The following is a 22,608-nucleotide window of genomic DNA, read 5'->3' on the forward strand; positions in this document are numbered from 1 at the left end:
ATTCACTCTTATGTTAGCCAAATGAATGAAACGATGGTCTTCGTCTCATTGGTCAGTGATGTCCTTGGGTGTGGGGAGCTGAACCGTCCAAGTGGTCCTTTCTCAGAGTCGTTCCAAACTTTCTGTACAGTAACTCTGCTTGCAACTTTTTTTTCAGGAAAAGATGTGGGTGATTGCAAAATGACAAAGTTTGGTTGGGTCTCATTATTTGATAAAACTGTATATCAAAATGTCTCGTTATTTACTTCAACATCTGCTGAACATCAAGATGCTCATAATTTTTGGTTTTAGGAATAATGAGAACGGCACTCGGGAGAGCGCATGCCTCCGCCAGGCTGATTAGTTTACGTTTTGTATCCCACGGATAAGCTGGATCTGGATTCTGAACTGCACTAAAATTTAATCGGCTTGCTCCTGTCACCTAATCCGTCAATAACTTTGTTGAAATATCATGCTATATATCGTTTTAGCCCCATCACTCAATGATGAAGAATCAGTGAAAAAAATTCTCGGATCCGGTTCTGGATCTTCACCAAAATCTAATCATTTTGTCAGTGTCACATACCCAAGCTCTCCACAAAATGTTTTCCAAATCCGTCCACAATTTTTACAGCGTGTGCGATGTATACAATTGCACCGAGTTTGAAATGTCCCCGGTGTCTACCACGTCTCCGGTGTCCCCCCCCCCCACGTGCCTCAAGACAGCCAATGACGGCCGTCCGGTAGATGCAGTGCGTAACCTAGACGGAAATAGCGAGAATTGACGGAAATACCCGAGTATTTCAATGGAAATTTGTGAAACTAATGTGTTATATGTGCGAAAACCATTTAATTTATTGCTTGACAGGAAAAAACCAAGAAACGCTCCCCTCTCATGTATGAACGAACGAAAGACGTCATTTCCGCCCACCATTGCATTTCGTGCCGAAAGACGTCATTTCCGCCCACCGTCGCATTTCACGCCGATCGCCGAATGCTGAAAGCTAAGTTCTTCTTATGCTATCATTCTTTTGCGGTCCCCTGCCACGCTGTATCGAACGATTTCATTCCTTCTGTTATGTATAAAGGTGCTCATCACAATAATAACAAGATTTTTACATTTCAAATATTAAGTACGCTTTTTAATTGTTTTTCAACTGAAAAAGCATAAATTGCATATTTTAACATTAGTGTACTCATTTGCTTCACCACATGCGCTGTATTGAAGGATTTCACTTGTTTGAGATATTTTGTTCACAAACAAACAAACAAACCAAACAGGTACACAAGGGTGAAAACATAAGCTCCCTCCACCTTCAGTGGCGGAAGGAAAAAAATCATGGTATCAGGATGTCGCCATGGCCTTCGGCATCAGGATAGAAGACTTGTGTACTCTTATTAAATTTATGGTAACGTCAGATTAAAATGCAATTTAAATGCATCCAACGTTTTCTTTATGCAATTATTCTGCCACTTCCCAAAAATGAAAACAAAATTAATAAGAACTAAGGAGAGGATGTCTTGCATCTGTTGAACAGGAGTATACCACAACCATATTGATCGAGTTAAGGATGTTAAGAAGGAATGCTCCTACACTGAGATCAAAAAGTTGGTTGAACGCTGCATAGTGGTCAATGAAGAGGAATGTATGTGTAGATTATGTGGAATAATACGACATGAATAATGCTCATCAATCGTACTATGTATATTTTGTATGTGGGGTGACAGAAGCTTTTGAGCCACCATTGTGGACTTTACCTCCTCGCAGCTGCTGCTGCACACCATTTTCGGTGGGTCCATAGTTGTCCATACGTCCCTGAAAAAGCAGAAAAAAAAGTTAATTTCAACAACTGATGTTGCTGTCTAAATTCAACCAGAGCCCATGACCATTTTAAGGTTGGAGTTTAACTCAAAATGCAAGGAAACATGAACAATGAAGTGTTTATGTTTTAAAACTACAAAGCATCCTTTTGCAACAGCCTCAAAGCAAAGTTTATCAAAATGTTTATGAGTTTAGTGACAAACATATCAATTTCAAGCATTACTACAAGGACAGCATTTTCTTTCATCTCCATAGGTTAACAGATAAGGGAAGAATAAACCGATCTATCCTCTTGAGGTGAACGGTGGCAAACTTGCATCCCTTCCTGTCTCGACGATAGAATACCCTCACTCCTATTCGTAATCTATTCATTCAGTATAGGACTAGCAAGTTGCCCGTGCCCGCACTAGAAAAATGAAAACGGAGTCGTCTGTCATCGAGCCGGCAAGCTGGGAGTACCATTTCGCATTCATTGCCACATTTGATGCAATTTAAATGCTCTAATGGTGGCAAGGTTCTCCATTTGAAACTATTAGTTCAATAGATGTAGCTTTTTGATGCTTATAGGATCTGCAATAAAATTTTGTAATGGTGTCAAAGCCAGTGACCAATTGCAAATTAATAGTAGGATTCCCTTAAGTCCTCTGTCAAAAGTTTGAATGATGCAGCAACATCAAGAGGTGTGAGTGACCTGGGGATGGCGTGGCAAAGCCAAGGTGACTTTTATCAGTTGTGCTCACTTTTCACTCTGAATGGACCTGCATTGGTGGAGTTCTATTTTTTCTTGAATGAATACCAACATCTGTTAATCTCCATATTTCTCCTGTTTAAAATCAGCAATATTTGCTGCCAATAAAAAGGGCTCAATATCGAGGCACTCGTTGAGTTTGAAGTTGACAATGGCCTTACAGTCACAAAATTGATGATAAACCCATCGACATCAATTGGTGGGGTGATAACGTTTTACATTCTTCATCTAAACACACACAGGTTCTTCATTTCTAAGCAGACTCCATTGAGTAGAATTTTATAGACAAAGTTAGGGAAAGAGTTGACTGAGCTCAAAAATAAGACAGGTATCAATTTTACTGTGTTGCAATCTGTGGAGTACGGAGGCAGTGGTGGCAATTAATCCTCATGTTAAAAATGGTCGCTCTGTGTGACGTTCGTTGAAGAATGACTCGAAGCTGCATCTTTTCCATGGTGTTCTGCCTCAGCTTAAAAATCCACTCAATGCTGAAAAGTTGTGCAAGATATATTTAAACTAGGAGGGCATTTGGTAGAGCGCATACCTCCACCATGCAATGCCTGATCCAGTAGAACATATTGGGCCAGAATTTTTTTTGAAATATCGTGCTATAAAAAATATCATTTTTGTCCCCATCTCTCAAAGGTGAAGATTCAGTTAAAAAAAAATTAAAATCTTGTATCCAGATCTGGATTCGGATCTTCACCAAAATCTAATCAGTTTATCCTTGTCACACACCCAACCTGCCCACCAAATTTCATCCGGATCCATCAATAATTTTTAAAGATATCCTGCACACAGGCAAACAGACAGACAGACAGACAGACAGACAGACAGACAGACATAACCTCCTTCCACCTACGGTGGCGAAGGTAAAAAAAAAAAAAAGACAACAATTGTGTATATCAAGCTCTGGTCAAACAAAGCATTTTTGTCATTGGACATATAAAATGTTTACCCAGAAGGAAAATAATTGGGAAGAGATTTCCATGGGGGAATTACCACGGATCGGTATTTATAGGCAAAATACTGACGGTGAGGTTGGACACGATTGGACAAAAAAATAAAGGAATGGAATGAAACAACAGGTCGAGAGTGGAGGGATGGAGGAGGAGGAGGAGGAGGAGGAAACACAGTGACCTGTAAGAGGGTTGGGATATGGAGGGTGAAGGAGGATATAAATTATTGCGGGAAGAGATTGGCGGTGACAGGAGACGTTGATGCAGCTCTGACTTGAAGTCCTGAAGATGGTGGTCCATCATAAAGTGCAATTGGGACTGCCTCCAGAAGGCAGTTCCACAAATATGAGAAAAGAGGAATAAAGGAGTATAGGTGGGTGGTTAGCTTGGATTTTGGAATTTTAATCAGACAAGGTTACTCTAAGAACGTGTATGTCCTAGAGGAATTGAGGAGGGTTGAAGGGCTGTGAGAGAGCCTCGGGAACGAAACCAGAGGGGCGGTTAAAAACACTGACACCATCAGAGGGACCACGAGCAGAGGCTTGAGCTTCATTGTGGAAGCTACTACTACGTAAAAAGAGCCATTTGTTAAACCTACAAAGCCACATTGGGAAAACGCTTGAAAAATCAGGATTGATTGACTTCACCCACAGTAACCAATCAAACCAAAAAAAATTCAGGTTCTCTGATTAAAGCATTCATTGCATCAACCACAATTGTGACTCTACCTTGAAAATGAATTGTTGTCACAGCTTTGGCCAAATGTGGGGCTGCACAGAAGTGCAGTGACGAGGGCATTGGCGGATGGACTGCTGCTGTTTGAGCTGTGGTAAGGATACAAAATGCACAAAAAGTGAAATTTCATAAGGTATGTGCACACTATTTTAGTGCAACCACAACAACGGAATTGCATGTGGATTTGGAAAAGTTAGTACGTCACAACAGTAGTTTATTCATTTTTATTTCGTTTTGTATGCAGCCTATGGCTGCTGGTTACGTCATCACTGGGAGTGTGGCTGTGACACTGATGCAATGCCCCCTTGTAGGTTGGAGCAGGAATTTGTAATTTGTTGAAGGTGCCGGCGATAGCTCGCCTGGCTCTTCGCAAAGGACACCGTGCCATCTTTAAAATCCACGAATGAATGCTGGCAGACAGGATGCCCAGGTTAACGTCCATCCGAGGGATGATACACACATTGATGCCTTGCCCTGCCTGCGAAACACCAGCATGATAGCTCAGATCTGGATCAGGATTCAAACCCAGGTGAGACAGCTCAGAGGCCATCTTGCCAGTGTTAACAATAGTGAGTGGTGGAAGCATGATTAATTAAAAATGGTTACAGGTAGTGACATCAAAGTGATACTCGACCCCCCCCATCCCCCACCAATATAAGTTGATGTGTGGTTCAGCCTGTCCTACAGAGAATATCATGTGACGTTCAAACCTGTAGAAGGTGTAACCAGAGTAGAGTTTGGGTGTGAGACGTAGACTCGGGTAGTTCCGAATCCCTGGCTGAATTGTCACGAAGGCCATAGCAATAATGACCAGCAGCACAGGGAGAAACAGAGTCATGAGTGCTCCCTTCCAGTCTCGGCGCCATCTGTGTAGGCGTAGGAGGAACAGGCCAGCCACCTGCTGCGCCATTAGCGACAGGCCTGTCAGCCGTTCCATTGACTGTTCTGGGAGAGAGGTGTCTTCGTTGCATTCCAATGTCGTACACGATGATCTCCTGGTGCCATCCACATTGGTTTTGCTGGTAGTGTCCTCATGGTTCTCAATGCCATTAACTGCAAAGATGACACAAATAAATATTATGTTTATTCCAATCAACATATTCGATTCTAAATGTGTGATGCTCTATTGTTACGAGCAGAGACGTTATATTTGAGACCTTGATTTTATAGGCAGTACACAGGCGTCCAAAAGTATGCTTTATAGGATTTGCTATGTAAGATTACATAAATATACATGGAAAAATTACAGGCCCAGACCGGGAATCGAACCAACGTCTGGTCTGGTCTGCGCCCGTAATTTTTGGTTCACGAAAAAAATAAGTGACCACTATATTCGTTATTGGTGTGTGTGTCTGTCTGTCTGTCTGTCTGTCTATCTGTCTGTCTGTCGCGAGCATAGCTCCATGGGTTTTGATCCGATCCTGATAAAATTTTGTTGGGAGGTTTATATCATGATCTAGTTGTGTTTTCCTGAGAATGGGCGTGGTGCGCACATTATGGGCGGAGCCCCGCCCAAAAAAACGTGTGTTTTATGGGGTAGCCGATTTCAATTTGCATCTTCTCCGAGGGGGTTGTCGAATCTGGCAGGGGTTTCGGTATTTGGTTTGCCCAATGGCACCTGCATAGCCCCACGGAGCTCAATTTTTCATTTTTGTCCCAAGGTCAAGGTCACAAGGTCACAAACTTAGAAAATTTCGAATTTTGACATAAAAATCATACGACCGCCCAAACTTTGAGAGCGAGGATGACAATATTTTTTTGCATAATCTTGAGGTCATTCCCCACCTAAAGTCTTGAAACCATTTTGCTCTATCTCGAACACCTTGCCCGTGGCGCCCCCTTCAAGTTTGTTTTTACGCTGATTTCATGAAAGTATGGATAATCCGAGGAGTGCGAAATGCCATGTAGCCTATATGACGTTATATTGTTCCTGGAATGTTCCAGAGGAAGTTTTGCGCCAAAGGTCATAATCCTTGACCTTTGACCTTTAAAGTTCACAAAGGTCAAATTTTCAAAGTTGTGGGAATCAAACCGGGTTTTCGACCTTCTACGACGAACTAACTCCAATAAGTTATAGCACGTATTCTGTTTCCTTATTTTAATGTCCACAACATTGCTTTGTGACCTTTAAAGGTTATGTAAAGGTCAAATTTTTAAAGTTGTTGAACGAAACCGGGTTTTCCACATTTTGCAGCTAATAACCTGTCACTCGTACCACATCATGTTGATCGTTTTTATAACTTGGTCAAACATTATCACATTGTCTCATCCTTGACTTCTGAAACAATCTACATCGTCAAATACCGCTCGTGAACCATCGCCGTCTCCAGACTTGTTCCACATATATTTATGATGTTCTATCCTGTTCATTTTCGAAGTAAGATTACACAGCACACTTTTCACATAAGTATTGTCTTTTGTTTGGATATGATCATGAAGTGACTGAAAACGAATACCCAAAGTGCAATGAAATCCATTCACCGTTTTCGAGCAGCTGTATAAACAGGCATTGGTTGGCAAGCAATTTGGAGTCCAGCGCTGAAGGCGACAGAATCATTGTTCAAATACCACGCTGCACCACCACATCCTAACTGGAAGTGGTTATGACCGGAGGATCACTCGTTGTTTGAAAACCACTGTTAGGATGATTTATTTACATTCAGAAACACAACCACCTTCAGTCCTGGATTGTGGTTGACACTCACTGCTCGATATTTCTACAATGGCAGAGACCCCCGGGTGAGGTTGATCGAGTAGAAAAAGGAATGGTTTGCGGAAGCCCGACATATTTGGCCACACTAGCGTGGAAAGTGGTTCACGCGAGTAGTCGAGGATTGAGATAGGGAAAGCCTAGATTCTCGAGGGTTTCACCATGGAGCAGGTAGGCTACCCATAGGTAGCCTATTCACTGTGTGGTCATTCAAGAGGGCACAACGAACAGGGACTTCATAAATAAGTGAGCAGTAGTTAAACAAACTTGTCCAACGATGTAAACATCCTGGTTTTGCTTTATTACCAGTCATGTCCATGGTTGACTGTTGAGTAAATGTAAAGTATATTTTTTGGTCTCAACTATATGATGATGTCAGTGTTTAAACACAAACGTGAAAAATACAATAAAAGATTGCTCAATCATTTAACACCTCCATTAATATTCACAACGTAACTGTGACATTATAGTTCAGGAAGGAAAAAAAAACATGTTTGCATTTTCTTATTTTGATCTGGAGTTGATAAATTAGTGTGGTGTTGATATGGCACAGGCATGATGGGCTGAATGTTCTCCACCTGTGTCTAATTTCTTTGTATATCTTTCGAAATATATCTCAGCTACAGCCCATAGGAAGGCAACAAAATTCATCCTTAAAGAATATTTTCCCAACCTTTTTATCCCAACTGACATTGCAATTAGTCACACGGCAGCATGTCTGCCCTGGCTGCTAACTTTGAGAGTTGCATAAAGCAGAGCGCTGTCATTGAATATTGTTTTTATTTTATTTTTTTTACTGTCGGAGTATGTACATAGAAAGTACCATTGTCATAGTGGGAAATACACACACAATTACATTCCAACTGGCTGTCGGAGATGACAGTACTTGTGGCCCTGTGAATCACCTTGCTGGAGGTATTCACATGGCCACTGTAAAGCAAACGGAGCAGCAAATTACAAGAGATATTGATCATTGCCGTGCAACATTAATGGTGATAATCAATGCAACAATTATTTCGTTTTTCTCCTGAACATGGATTTGTTTTCATTTGTGTGCAATACAATATTGTTGCGAATTTGGAAACCATTAGCACACAAACAGACAGCGGTCCCAAAGCTTAGTTATTTCGATAAGTGTGTGTGTGTGTAGATAGAATCCTCCCTATGTCTAATGGGAATTACATGTGTGTGCTGCGAGTTTCTTTCTAGTTAGTTTTTACATCAGTTCCCCCCATTCCTTCATTTCTTCGCATGCGATGCCATTACGCACATGTTCTGGCTGCAGACACAGGCAGAGCTTCCATCGCTCCAGATCGAGACCCCGCCCAGAAAGGCAAGGGCGTGTCCCTTGCCCAATCAGGGACAGACGGCGATTTTCCCACGACAGCACCGAACCAATGAGGAATGAGATTACCTCAGACGGCGATTTCCCACGAATCCCAACCAATGAGAGGTAAAGTTACCACCGATCCACCACCCAACAGGAGCGTTGATACAAGAAACGCGAGGGGCCTGTGAGGGTGGTCGGGGGATCGTTCGATGTGAGAAGGGTTCATGCGGATGACCGTCATTGCTGCCGGTTGGTTCGTGTCTGGGCTCGTCGCCATCGTTTCCTGTTTCACCCCACGTTGGGCGCCGTATCATCCTTGCCGAGCCTGGAGTCTCGGATGCTCGCCATCCAAGCCCCCATGGACCACGGGTCCCACAAGTGCAGTCGCGGGTCTAACCGCACGAGGCGGCCAGGTACGGACAGGACTCTGGTCCCCAGCTCGCCTTCCCCTCCTGAGCTGAGGGGCCGAATAAAGACCCATGGGGTCCATTTCTTTTTGGGTGTGTGTGTCTGTGTGTGGCCCGTCTTTACGTAGAATTGTTAAGTGCTTTTGCTCACTATACCTTGCCTGCCTGATATTCGTGATAACTCTGCTCTGTGTCTCCCTCCCTATTATAAATAAACCCCGTGTTAAATGTTCCAGTTCGTTGTCCGTGTTTTCTTTCATTGGTTTAGCACGGTTCGGGTTTGAGTTATAGTGAGGCCAATTGGGCCATAAATTGTTATTTGGACCGGTGCGGCTTTAGTAACTCCCGCTCAGTTACGCCGGATCCGAGTCGGTAACAGCGACTCGGTTCGGACAAAGCCGGCCGAGGGTGTGACTTCCTCGGTGGTGAGATGGCGTGAGTACTTAGGTAAATTGGAATAGACAAGTGGACCCTACCTCACGCCATCGAAATATTAGCGACCATGGTCCTTTAAGTGTCCCGTCGATTCCGGAGTTATCTGGGGTGACCACCTTCAATTCCGGTGTTCGGTGGGAGATGGCCCAACTGCTCCGTGTAGCGGTCATCCTCGCCACCGAACCCTAGCCCACAACAATATGATACTGTATTGCATACTTCCTGGTGTTGGCTTCATGGTTTGGGTGGTGGGCTTGGGATCCTAGGGTGCTGAGTTCAAATACAACTGCCATTGAATTAATACCAGGTGTGGTTGACTCGGCCTGCCATCCTTCTGAGGTCGGCAAAATGAGTGCCAGCATGCTGGTATACTGTGTCGGAGTGGCGACGCGTCCAGAATTGTGCCCAATAGCCAAGGAGTCTGCTTAAGCAGCACCAACGCTCTGCACAGAGTATGGTCCCAATGGATGGATGGATGGATGGATTGCATGCTGTTGTGTTTTTACATTCACTCTGTTATGTATCATGGCATGTCATGCCTACTACTTTTATACAGTCTGTGAGTACCAATGTCTGAAATAAATCATTTCTGATTTCCAAAAATTAAAAAAAAATGGTTGAGTCGTGCAATTAAGTAAATAGCCAAATAATGAAATAGTCAGAAGGGAAGAGGAAATTAATTTTCTATCACAGCTGAAGCCTTCCAATATTGTGGGATGACACGCATCCATTTGCTCAGTGTGAATTGTGATGTTTCTCGTTTGGTGTACAACAACTCGAAAGTTGTATGGAATGTGTCATTTTTTCTTGCACCCAAAACGAGTGGCTAACACGAACCAGGCGGTTTGACTTTGCCTTCCAAGTCGTCAAGGCAGGAATTCGGAATTTGTTCAGGGTACGAACGATAAAATGAGCCGTGAGATAGTTAACGTTCACCAGCGAATGCAAGCATGTGGGACACCGGGCTTCACGTCCAACCGATGCCTGCCTGCAAACACCAATCTGACAATTTATCGGTGCACCAAGTATTGAACCCAGACTAAACAACTCAACGGTAAGCATCCTCCCTCTGCAAAATCCCAAATCGATGTATTTAAATAATGTCGCCAGCAATAACCAAACTTGAGGCAATCCCACTGCTTGTGCGACACAATCTCATAAAGCCCTCTCCGGCCTCAGAATTATATTAGTTGAAGTAACAAATATTGGTGAAGCATTTTCCACCCCGCTCCTTGGATGTTACATAGAAACTTTGTAACGTAGTTCAGAGGTATCAAGAGATGTCAAGAGTTACATACAAACTTACTATCAGGATTCTCAGCATCATTGTCATGCTCTTCCTCTTCATCACCTTCATCTTGATTCACCATTTTCATAAACACCTATAAAGACAAGTATCTTTAAACCATGCACCCCTCATCGGGTCGGCGAAACAAACATTGAAATCACAATCATGTTGAAGAAATTGTCCAGTTGCTGTTCTACTCACATCTTCCAATGTGGTGTTGGTAATAGAAAAGGAAACCAGGCACAGGTTCTCAAGCTGGTTTTGCAAGTCTTGGAAGAGGGCTTGTCCACATCTCGGCTCAGTGAGGAAGCATGCAGGGAGAGCATACATCATTTGAGCTTTGGAATCCTCTACCAGCTTTGCCGTGGGAATATGAGTGCAGATCAGGTTGGTCACACTCTCTGCGTCGCAAGACAGGGCGATCTGAAAAGACAGGGATGAAGAAACAATTCAAAACGATTTTCTCTTGTGCCACAACGAGTGAGAAACAAAGGGACAGAAAAAGCAGCGAATCAGATGAGCAGGCCAAGTTGAACACATCTGAAGACAACTGACGTCTGAACGGACGCTCCAACTTCTCTCTCGAGCGCTCACCTGCTTCGCTAAGCTCAGCATGCTGCCTTGGCCATATTCTTCCTTCAGCTCAAGGAGAGTTCCACAGTACTTGAGGCATCCCTGTTTCAACACAGTGATGCGATCACTCAAGACCTCTGCCTCATCCAGATGATGCGTGGATAAAATAATCGTCCGGCCTGAAGAATAACAAGAGACAAAGTTTTGTGAAAACGAAGTTTCATTTCAAGAACTCGCATCGTGCGGCTGAAAGCAGATGCTGGGGGCAAATGTTCCTCACCGACACGGTGGTTCAAGATGATATCCCAAATTCCCCGTCTGGAGCATGGGTCTATGCCGCTTGTAGGCTCGTCCAGAATAACCAGTGATGATCCTCCAATGAAGGCAATACTGATGGAGAGCTTGCGTTTCATGCCACCCGAGAGTTTGCCTGCCAATTTGTCCTTGTGGTCTTGGAGGCCGACGTTTCCCAGAAACCTTTGATAAACGGGAAGTTTAAGTGAAACAAGCACAAGGCATCCAGAAATGATTTTGATTTAAAAACAGCGTTTGACAAAAAAAAAAAAAAAAACGTTTGGTACAAGGGATGATCGAAACTAAATCTTTGGTAAGCAAGACCGTGAGACCAAAACCATTGGTAAACATAATGATTCAACCAATTTCATTCAAAGTGGCTTCAATATCTGGTGAAATGTTTATAGATATATAAAGGAAGTGATAAAACATTGCCGGCAAAAGAATGGTGAAGAATAATGTTGAGTTTATTGAGAAAGGCTGGAGGCACAAACAACCAAGACAATTTGTTAACCAACAGGGACCGTTGGTCAGTTGGTGACCAAAATGTGACGCCTGAGCCTTGCTGGCAGGCAAAGTTTTCTTGGACACCACTCACCGCTGCCTGAGACCATGCATTTTGCATGTAGTCTGAATATGATGGGTTTTCCTAACCCCACTTGGATTTTCATTACCTCCGACACCGAAGGTTGGCGGAGGGTCGTGTTTTCACCCTTGTTTGTCTGCTTGTCTGTGAGCACGATGTCTCAAAAGGTTGTGCACGGATTCGGATGAAACTTGGCGGGTAGGTTGGGTGTGTGACACGGATGAATCGATTCGATTTTGGTGACGATCACGATCTGGATCTGGATACGACAATTTTTTAGGTGATTCTTCGCCATTGAGAGATGGGGCCAAACATGATATCGAGCATGATGTTTCAAAAAGTTATTATTATTGATGGATTATGACAAAACTTGGTGGATGAGTTGGGAAGTTGACAATAACAAGCCGATTCGTTTTTTGGTTCAGGTCCGGATGCAAATCTGGCCTATTAGTGGGACACAAAACAAAATGTCAGCCTGGCAGAGGTATGCACTTTACTGAGTCCTGTTCGATAGTTACCTCCACCACCGAAGATGAAGGTTATGTTTTCGCCCCTTTCTGTTTGTTAATTGCTGGAATCCTTCGGATTTCGGCAATTATGTTGGTTGGTAGTGTGTGTCATTCTGCGTGTCTGTCTGTTGGGTCACCGAAATAGGTGACCCTTATTGTCAGTAATTCTGTCTGTTTGTTTGGATGTTTGTTCGTTTGTCATCAGCATAATTGGTAGTAAACGTGGGCAGATTTTGACCAAACTCGGGTGGTAGGTACATCTTATGACGTCGTGCTTTGGAAATTGTGATGGTTGCTAGGGGCGCTTTGGTTCCCTAGCAACAACTGAAAAACCTTCAAAATCGGTACCGTTCACGCGAAATCAATTCCGAAAGCCATTATCCCACGTAGGGTTATGAAATTTGGCAGGAATGATCTACAGGTGATGCTCTATCAACTCTATTCCGGTTTTTGTGATATATGGAATACTTTACCTCCTGCTCGGCGACCCATCGCCGCCTACCTGCTTGTCTGTCTGTTTGTTTGTTTACCCTGTAGCAGCCACATCATTTCAGCAATCATGACCAAACTGGGTACAGACGTTGGCCATGGTCCAACTTAGACACTTGTCGTTTTTGGTGAATTTAGGTCAAAGGTCAAGGTCAAGGTCAAGGTCACCGAAAAACCGAAATTCTTATTTTCGCAATAACATCTGCTAAAATGGTCGTATCGACTTCAAACCAAATCAAAAATGTGCATCTTCCAATTCTGCATCCAACCATATGTCTCGTTGGGGGAGTCACACCAACACCCTTCTTAGTGGTCGGAGGTCGAATGTCGGGGGGGGGGGTCGGGGTCAAAAATTTCAAATTGCGATAAAAACGCCATTTCAAGTCCGATTGACTTCCAAGTTATGATCATGACCAAACTAAGTGCTATAACTCATTAAACAGTCGCACTATCGACTTATAAGAACCAAATTGATTTCCAGGTTTTTGTTTTTTTCAGAGATCATGGAGATATGACAAAGTTATTCCGGCAATTCCTTGCTCAACGAGCAATTTCATTCGTTTGTTTATTTGTGTGCAGGATATCTCAAAAAGTTGTGGACGGATTCGGATAAAATTTGGTGGACACGTTGGGTGTGTGACAAGGAAGAATTGATTCGATTTTGGTGAAGACCCGAATCCAGATCTGGATACTGAGAATATATAATTTTAAAAAGTGATTTTTCACCATTGAGAGATTGGGCCAAAAACTAAATAATACTGTATAGCATTGTATTTCAAAAATGTAATGGGCCTGATATGTTCTCCTGGATCAGGCATTGCGTGGCGGAGGTATGTGCCCTACCGAGCGCACTACTAGTTTCACGCTGAAGTAGTGTGCGAAAGAATCAGGGTCAAAGAAACAATTACTTTTCCTTGAATGAGGTGTGAGATGTGGTTTTGGACTCCGATATAATTATTCCATGCATGTTATTATTTAAAGTAGCCCAGAATAAGGCTACTTTAATTGATTTCCCAACTGAAATTCTGTTCAGCTCTGAGTGTGAATGTTTTGCTGAAGGTTCTGTTGTCATTTTTTAAAATGCCATTTTTCAATCTTGCAAACTTTTTCAAAAGCAATTGCTCATTAAAAAGTTATACTTACTCATCAACCTCATTCTCTATTTCCTTATTGGAAGAAAATGGTGCCTTGAGATGTCTGTATAGCACGAGATGATCCCTGACCGTGAGACTTGGAAAGAGAATATCTTGCTGGAGGCAAACCCCCAGTATGGAATTTGAACCTTCGTGTCCATCGTTCAATTGATTTCTCACAAACACGTAGCCGGAGCTGGGCTCACACAGGCCGGTCAGAAGCGCTCTGTGTCAGATGAGGAATAAGAAGGGGGAAAGTTATTAATGAAAGCAAGCATTGAAACTCCAACATTACGAGCATTTACATCGTCAGGGCGTGCACAGCGTTCGAGGTGTATGTTTAACGCATGAGCGATTCGTGAAAACAAAATTGTCATCGTCATTGGGATTTGAAAATCAGAAAAGGATTTATTGCATTGTCTTGCTGCAGGTCCTTTTGTAGTTTTTGTCACTGAAACTTCTTTTTTGATGCAAGAAAAAATCTGCACAGGTGTCAAGTGGCAGGATACCTGGTGAGATGAGACTAAAACCGGTTTGAGGCTTCAGCAGGTGCTTCTTTGAGGGATATTGTACTCAATCCTTTTGAAGGGACATTCAGCAGGAGATATATATATATATATATATATATATATATATATATATATATATATATATATATATATATATATATATATATAAATTTAATTTCAGGTCAGGCCAGATCATATCTGTGACTTGCTACAAGTAGCATGTAAACCTGTACGAACGTGTTTCATGGTCGGGTTGTCGGTGACTAAACCGTCTCCCCCACCATGTTTTCTGGTGAGGAGGGTGTATGAAATGGACACGCAGCAGAATTTACAAAAAGAAGTCTAAAAACAAGAAGTCTTGACTTTGCAAGAAGTCATGGACTTTGGGTGGCTGGTTCATGGTTTCATCGCCCACAGGCTCATTGCTGAACTTGGTGTTCCAACGCTGGTGGTGTGGCAAAGGAGATTGACCACGTGCTCATTGATGGTCACTGGAGGATGATCCAGAACTGCAGGGTCTATCGGGGTGCTCAGTTCCTCAATCGCGGCCACAGGCTTGTGGTAGCAGCTCTGAAGTTGCGGTTTAAATCCAGGAGAATGGTACCATCCCAGCCTAAGCTGGATGTTGACAAGCTCAAGTGTGAGAGGGTAGCTGAGGAGTTTGTGAACAGGCTGAGTGGGGATTTGGTGGGCCTGAGTGCTTTGGGGAATCCTGAAGAGTTGTGGAGTGCCTTCAAGACGACAATCCTTGATGTTGCCGGTAGATGTCGTGGAACTCATCGTAGGGCGAAGAAGAATTCTCTCCACCATCTGCTTGAGCACCAGCGCCCAGAGCAGTCAGGCTTTACACCAAAGAGGTCAACGATTTCGCGTATCCTTGCCCTTTGGGTCCTCACCAAACGCAGATGAGTTTCGGCAGGGGCTGCTTGCAGCCGATGTTGATCTCTGTAAAGCATCCAATTCAATGAATCAAGATGCCATCTGGAGGATTCTTCATCTTCATGGTGTGCCACCAAAACTGATCAATCTGACGTCTGAACTACACAGGTACTGAGAGTGCTGTGAGATGTGGTGATACCATCTCTGACTTATTTCCAGTTATTATTGGAGTGTTGTTAGGGGTGTGGACTGCCCCCCACACTTTTCAGTGCTTTTCTGGACTGGATCCTGGGGAGGATGTCGGAGAGATCAAGCTGCGGTGCATCGTTTGGGAATGTCAATATCTCTGACTTTGATTTCACAGATGATGCAGTCATCTTTGCGGAGACTCTGGAGATCCTTTTGGGGGCCCTCGAGGTGCTGAGTGAGGAGTCGGAGCCGCTGGGATTACGGGTTTCCTGGGTCAAAACTCAGATCCAGGCTTTCAATGACATCTTGGATGCTGCTGTCCTGTCTGTGTCTGTTTCTGGTGAGGATGTTGAGGTCGTGGAGACATTCACTTACCTTGGCAGTGATATTCATGTCTCTGGTGGCTGTGAGTCAGAGGTCAACAGACATCTGGGTCGGGCTTGAGGAGTCATGGATTCACTGGATCATGGGATGTGGCACTGTCGGTACCTGTGCAGGATGATGAAAGTCTGAGTCTTCATGTCCTTGGTGCTTCCACTCTTGCTCTATGGATATGAGACTTGAGAGACTCAAATGAGATTTGTTACTTGCATCGTCAATGAGCGTCAGCTGTGGCGGTATGGACATATGGCTCGTGTTCCTGATGCTGATCCTGCTCATCAGATTCTCTTAGCGAGGGAGTCTCTTGAGTGGAGGAGGCCAATGGGCTGACCACGTGCCTCGTGGTTGCAGCAGGTTGATCAGAATCTCAAGGAGATGGGGATGGGCCTGGCATCTGCCTGGGGGATGGCCAGACGGAGGCCCCTGGAGTACCGGCGGAAAGTGGACGCAGCGACGCGCTTCTCCGGCGCATGCTCCCATACCTGACCTCACACACACACACACACACACACACACACACACACACACACACACACACACACACACACACACACACACACACACACACACACACACACTGGGGTACAAAAGTCTTGAGTGCAGAAGCAAATTTATGACATTAGATGTGATAACTTTCAAGGGATTTCCATGACTCTTAAGGATATAACAACACTTATTTAATTGGAAAAAAAAAATCAAATCCATCTTTATGTACAACCAATAATCAGTTTGACCCCCTTTTGCCTTGAGAATTGCTTCAGTTCCATTTGGGATTGTTTGAATGAGTTGATGGATTATGTTTGAAGCAATCTTTTCCCAACAAGTGTGTGTGTGTGTGTGTGTGTGTGTGTGTGTGTGTGTGTGTGTGTGTGTGTGTGTGTGTGTGTGTGTGTGTGTGTGTGTGTGTGTGTGTGTGTGTGTGTTCTGAGTGTGTCTATCGTTTATCTTGCTCATAAATAAACGGTCCCTCATAAGAATTGTAACTTAACCTCATTGTGCCATTACACATGAATGATGCAAATCTGCTCCAATAAATGTCTTCAACAACATCCTGCTGGATTAGTGGTTAGCAACGTACGATGTGCTTACCACACCTTGTGTGGTGACTCAGTTGCCCTGCATCATGATATGTGAACAAGGGAGGAACCTTCTGATAATTTATACCAACAATGATGACGTGGGTTAATGATATGTTCATTATTAACTAGTTATCCCGAAGAATGTTGGCATGAGTGTTTCATAACCCAAGTTAGAAACAACCAGCATTGGTTATCGAGGAAGCTCATTCTTGCCATAACCCTTATCTCGGTCTCTTTTCTCTCTGTAATTAACATTCTTTGTCATTCCCTATTTTTCACCTCCCCATGCGGCAGCACCAAAATGGCTGTTATATTTGTGCGAGCCCCACACATTCCATCAGCATGGCACATCACACATGAGTGACTTCGGACATGACTGTGTTGACATGGTGAGTCCACGTGAGCGACTTCCTTGCTGTGCGAGTGTGTGCATGACCCCTGTGGGGTATGTGGTGACTCCTCACAGCAGGGGATGCACGCAGCAGTGGCTATACAAGCCAGCCGTGGAGAGGCGGTCAGGAGAGAGTTCGTCAGTGACTCGCAGTTGGTGAGTCAGTCAAGGATGGGGGCAGCACCGGAGATGCGTCAAGCAAGAGCTTGAGGCAGAGAGGAAGTGGAGCCACTTAGAGCGCCAGGACAGGATGAGGACGAGGTCAATGCTGACCTGAGTTATGCACTCGGCTCAGCTCGAGCATGTCACAGGATGAGCCATTCAATCTGCAGAAGGGACTGTGGAGCCCATCTTGCAAGCCCATTGGCAACTCAAGGAAAACTCCGCTCCACATCCACCTTTATTTCTGTCCTATTCTTTAACATGGCCTGTGTCCTTGAACAAGTGCGGTCATGTTAAGTTCGACAAAGATAAATGAAGAGGCCTTCTTCATACGTGTTAAGTTTCCGTGTACCAATCTGGGTTTTCCTCTTTTCTTTTCATTGCATTGATTGACTGTGTTCTCCATCCTCCATGTTCTCCATCCTGGTTGTAACTCATTAAACCTGCTCTGTTTTTGGCATCATCAGTGTGGATTTTGAGTTGTGGAATTGCCCTCCAGTGTAACGGAATTTGCGAGCCAAACCCACAGCAGAGCCAAATTAATTAATCGTTAATTGCATCGCATGGCAGAGTCGCAGCGCGTGCGCAGAATGCCTCTGGCTCAGCATCTTGGGAGTTCGTCTTCGGCAGTCTCGCGTCAGCCATTAGAGAGACCGAGTCCATCACATTACAATTACTGACACCAACCATGATACTGATAACTATGCTGATATTGGTATTAATATAATCAAACTTGCATTAAATTTGACAAACGACACCAGTTGTTCTCAGATCAAAATACCATTGACCGTGTGATGCCACAAGGGACACCATTTGGAGAGGTCCAGTCAGGAAACACCATTCATGCTGAGAAGCCGTAAGGAAGCACTCGAGTAGGCTGTGAACCTCAGTTGTTAACAATGTACTCTAAAAAGCCATTTCCACTTACATGGTCGTGCTCTTTCCAGCACCGTTGTGGCCAAGCAGAGCAGTGATTTGATTTTCAAAGAATTCCACACTTAGATTTTTCAATGCTGCACAATTTCTTTTGCTGTAAAATTTTGTGACATCTTGCAAGGCAACACCAACAACATTCATTGGCACTTGATTTTTGGGGAGATCTAGAAAGAAAGTAAGGAAAAGGAGGGATCAACGTTCATTTCTAAGACCGACACTGTATTAGCTTCCAAGCTCAAAACACAGTGTATGTTTGTGTATCTGTGCATTTGTCTGTCCCCCCTTCATAAGGATGATTTAAGTCGAGTTTTAAAGGTCAATCTTTTAACTGGACTGTGTATTCACGACGGTCTATTTTTCAGGATTATAAAGAAACTTGAAAAACATTTTTCATAAAAGAGTAAATACGTGTTCTCGTGGAAATGTAGACGGTGACTTGCAACCAGGCCTCAAGGGTTGTGTACAGAGCATTTAAAATAAAATAAAAAAAAAATATATATATATATATATATATATATATATATATATATATATATATATATATATATATATATATATATATATATATATATATATATATATATATACATACAAGGCACAGGGAGGTGAAATTCACTACACCTGATGTATAATGTGCACAGAGTAAAAGGACTGTTCACTTACATTCGTAGGATGTCTCATAAATAAAGAAGATATAAGCACACCTGACACTAGGTCGAGGCTTCAGACTTTGGCACACTCACGTCCCAGAATATAAAGAAGATAGGGTCACATTCATTTCTGTAAGTGAATCCACATACATGTTTTGATATGCACTATTTTGTTTGCTCTGGTCTTAGATTTCCGATATGCATATGGATATGGGAGAGGAAAACTTTTTCAAAGTTGTTTCTTTTTATGTATACTCCTTTGGTGAACTCAAAATTACTTATCAGACGTCTTCCTAGTTTACGGTCTGTCATAACAGGTTTTGTTACTTATCGGCTTCCGATGGACAGATTGTCGATACAACATCCAAATGTATCCCAGAACTTATTCAAAGTATTTCAGATGAGATTGATCTTGTAATATAATTTAGTCTGAACATAAACCTTTCTAGTGATCGAGTGGCTCCTTCCGAAATTATGTATCCTTTGTGGGCGATGCATTCACAACATTGCTTGCTAATATAGTCTATTGGGTCGCCGAAATAGGTGACCCTTATTGTCAGTAATTCTGTCTGTTTGTTTGGATGTTTGTTCGTTTGTCATCAGCATAATTTGTAGTAAACATGGGCGGATTTTGACCAAACTCGGGTGGTAGGTACATCTTATGACGTCGTGCTTTGGAAATTGTGATGGTTGCTCGGGACGCTTTGGTTCCCTAGCAACAACCGAAAAACCTTCAAAGTCGGTACCATTCACGCGGAATCAATTCCGAAAGCCATTATCCCACGTAGGGTTATGAAATTTGGCACAAATTATCTACAGGTGATGCTCTATCAAATATATTCCGGTTTTTGTGATATATATGGAATACTTTACCCGCAGCGCCCCCTACAATTAGGGTATGCGCGAAAATTGGCGAAAATTGAAGGCCCCCTGGCGACCAGATGAGTGCATCGATACGAATGAAACTATGCAGGTTCATGGTACTCAATGAGTACTACAATTTTGCCTCAGGACATATTGACCGATTTCGCTTAGGTCAGGGGTGAAAGGTCAATTAGTGCAAAAATCGATAATATGCGAGAGCTGGAGGTGCCTTCGCGCCAAATGCTACTCCTCCTCGGGTTATGGTCGGATGGTCATGAAAATTCACACTAATCATCTCGAATACATTGTGCACAAACGATCGAGCCGGATTTTCCATTTAGATCTTTGTTCACCCACAGCACCCCCTCGAACTTTGGGGATTTCCGATTTCAAACCGCATTTTCGGTACTTTTCATTCAAATGGATACCGAGTAGTTATCAGTAGATGGAACTGGATGAGATTTGATATGCATAATCTTAAGGTGATTCCCTATCCGCTATATGACATCCATTTTGCTCTATATCTTATAGTTTCCATGCTCGGCGACCCATTGCCGCCTACCGGCTTGTACATTTACATTACTTGCTTTGAAGATGAGATAAACTCTTCCTTTTGTTGTTTTTTTTGCTTGTTAATTTGTTCAAATGCCTTGGCATGGAGCCAGATTTTCGAATTATTCATCCAGTGATCCTGAAAGTCCCCTCTGCCAAAATCGGCTTGCCAGGGAAATCAACATGACATTACATGGCAACTCCAAATGGGCGGACGTATCTTCTCCCTGAAATGCTACTTGAATCAGATCATTGTCAAGGAATCAGATTTCTGCTTCAATTGTTGACTAACTGGCATGGTGAAAAGTATAAATGGAATACTTATGTGGCCATATTAATCACTGACACAAGTATCTTCTATAAATGGATGAGGTGTGTGTGTGTGTGTGTGTGTGTGTGTGTGTGTGTGTGTGTGTGTGTGTGTGTGTGTGTGTGTGTGTGTGTGTGTGTGTGTGTGTGGGTGTGTGTGTGTGTGTGTGTGTGTGTGTGTGTGTGTGTGTGTGTGTGTGTGTGAAGCATGTAGTTTGTGGAGTTCTACTGGAGCTTTCTAATGTGGAGTGTGATGCACCAAATGATCGTCATGATATCCTGAATTGATTTGGCTAATTAACTCCAAAGAACCCGGGAGAATTCCCATGTTTTAAAATGCACGCCATGTTAAGGTGTTAAAGCAGCTTAATACGTCCTTTTAAAGACAATCAGATCAAATATGAGGCACAACCATGGTGCCATGATCGTCTTTTACATGCCAGGGTACAACTCTGTTAATTGAGTATCAGCTGATGTTCAGAAACTCTTTTTACAGAAATGTATGTGAACAGTGGAGTGGAGCACTGGTGGAGAAGGAATATAAAAGGAAAAGGAAAGATGTTTGCATTCAAGGAGGGTATCGAATAAGAATGTATGTGAAGAATATGGGAGGTGGAGCAATGGAGTCTAAAATTCTGACATTTTGGTGGATATGATTTGTAAATGACCTCATGAAATAATTGATCAACAAATAATCTGGCCTCAGCTAATGAGTAATGATCATAAATAATCCTCACCAAGCTATCTCACCTCATTTAACACTCATTAAACTACCACTTTACCATTGTTGTTCTCCTCCTCCTCTTCCTTTTATAAGGCGCGAGGTCCAACGGAACCAAACTTCTGCCCTGCCTCGACCACGATACTCTTCCACTTCTCTCTGTCCTCAGCCAATTATCTCCACTCTACAACCACCCCTACACCTTACTGATATCTCTCCTTGCATTATCCTCCCATCTCAACCAAAATCTACCTCTTTCCTCCTACCTTGCTCCCTCAATCATCTGCTCTCTTTGCCATTTTCTCTTCCGCCATCTGCACCAGGTGACCAAGCCCATCTCAGCCAATATTTCACGAATCTCACCGTCAAACTCATCTGCACACCAATCTACCCCTACAGTTCATCCATCCTCCTCCTATCCACCGTCTTCACTCCCGCAATCCTCCTGACGTAGTTGTTCTCGCAAAACTGCAGTCCCTGTTGTTGTCTCTCTGTCGGTGCCACCGTCTCCAGACCGTAAAGGTAGGCCGGCATTACACACGACATCAGACACTTCCCTTTCAACTTTCTTGACATCTTTCTGTCTGCCATTACTCCCTCCACCCTCCTCCATGGATGTGCACCCATATGAATCCTCCTCCACCCCTCTGCCTCGTACTTACCATCATCAATACTTACTATCATCACTCCCAGATAATCAAACCTATTTCCCTGTCTGATTTTCTTCCCCTCTAACCTGATATTCATTTATTTTCTCTGCTGCCCGACCCACATCACCTCAATCTTCTCCATACTCATCTTCAGCCCATGTTTCTCAAATGCCCCCCTTCCACTATCCCAGTACTTCCTCTGCATCTCCTGCCCACATCTCCCACCCACCACAACCTCCAGATTGTATGTATAAAACATCCTCCCCAGACTACCTCTCATGTTTACCTTCCTGCTTACCAGCTCTATCATCATGATAAACATTAGTGAGCTGAGAGCGC

At 43.3% G+C, this 22,608-nt stretch overlaps 1 protein-coding gene across 1 annotated transcript in view; it reads right to left on the reverse strand.

Annotated features, from left to right (window-relative positions):
- Positions 1 to 22,608, reverse strand: part of LOC147028925 (uncharacterized) — a 245,031-nt gene that overhangs the window by 39,022 nt on the left and 183,401 nt on the right. Inside the window, exons 40-48 of the mRNA XM_085879809.1 lie at positions 18,516 to 18,687; positions 14,008 to 14,223; positions 11,267 to 11,463; positions 11,008 to 11,165; positions 10,615 to 10,836; positions 10,432 to 10,507; positions 4,954 to 5,296; positions 4,237 to 4,332; positions 1,738 to 1,795 (exon numbers count right to left, since the gene is read on the reverse strand). Of these exons, the coding sequence (XP_085735935.1) occupies positions 1,738 to 1,795; positions 4,237 to 4,332; positions 4,954 to 5,296; positions 10,432 to 10,507; positions 10,615 to 10,836; positions 11,008 to 11,165; positions 11,267 to 11,463; positions 14,008 to 14,223; positions 18,516 to 18,687 (1,538 nt within the window). The remainder of the gene's footprint in view (positions 1 to 1,737; positions 1,796 to 4,236; positions 4,333 to 4,953; positions 5,297 to 10,431; positions 10,508 to 10,614; positions 10,837 to 11,007; positions 11,166 to 11,266; positions 11,464 to 14,007; positions 14,224 to 18,515; positions 18,688 to 22,608) is intronic.

Source organism: Eptatretus burgeri, chromosome 4, assembly GCF_056783735.1.
Source record: "Eptatretus burgeri isolate ZD-2024b chromosome 4, Ebu_testis_v1, whole genome shotgun sequence".
In the NCBI taxonomy this organism is placed as follows: Eukaryota; Metazoa; Chordata; class Myxini; order Myxiniformes; family Myxinidae; genus Eptatretus; species Eptatretus burgeri.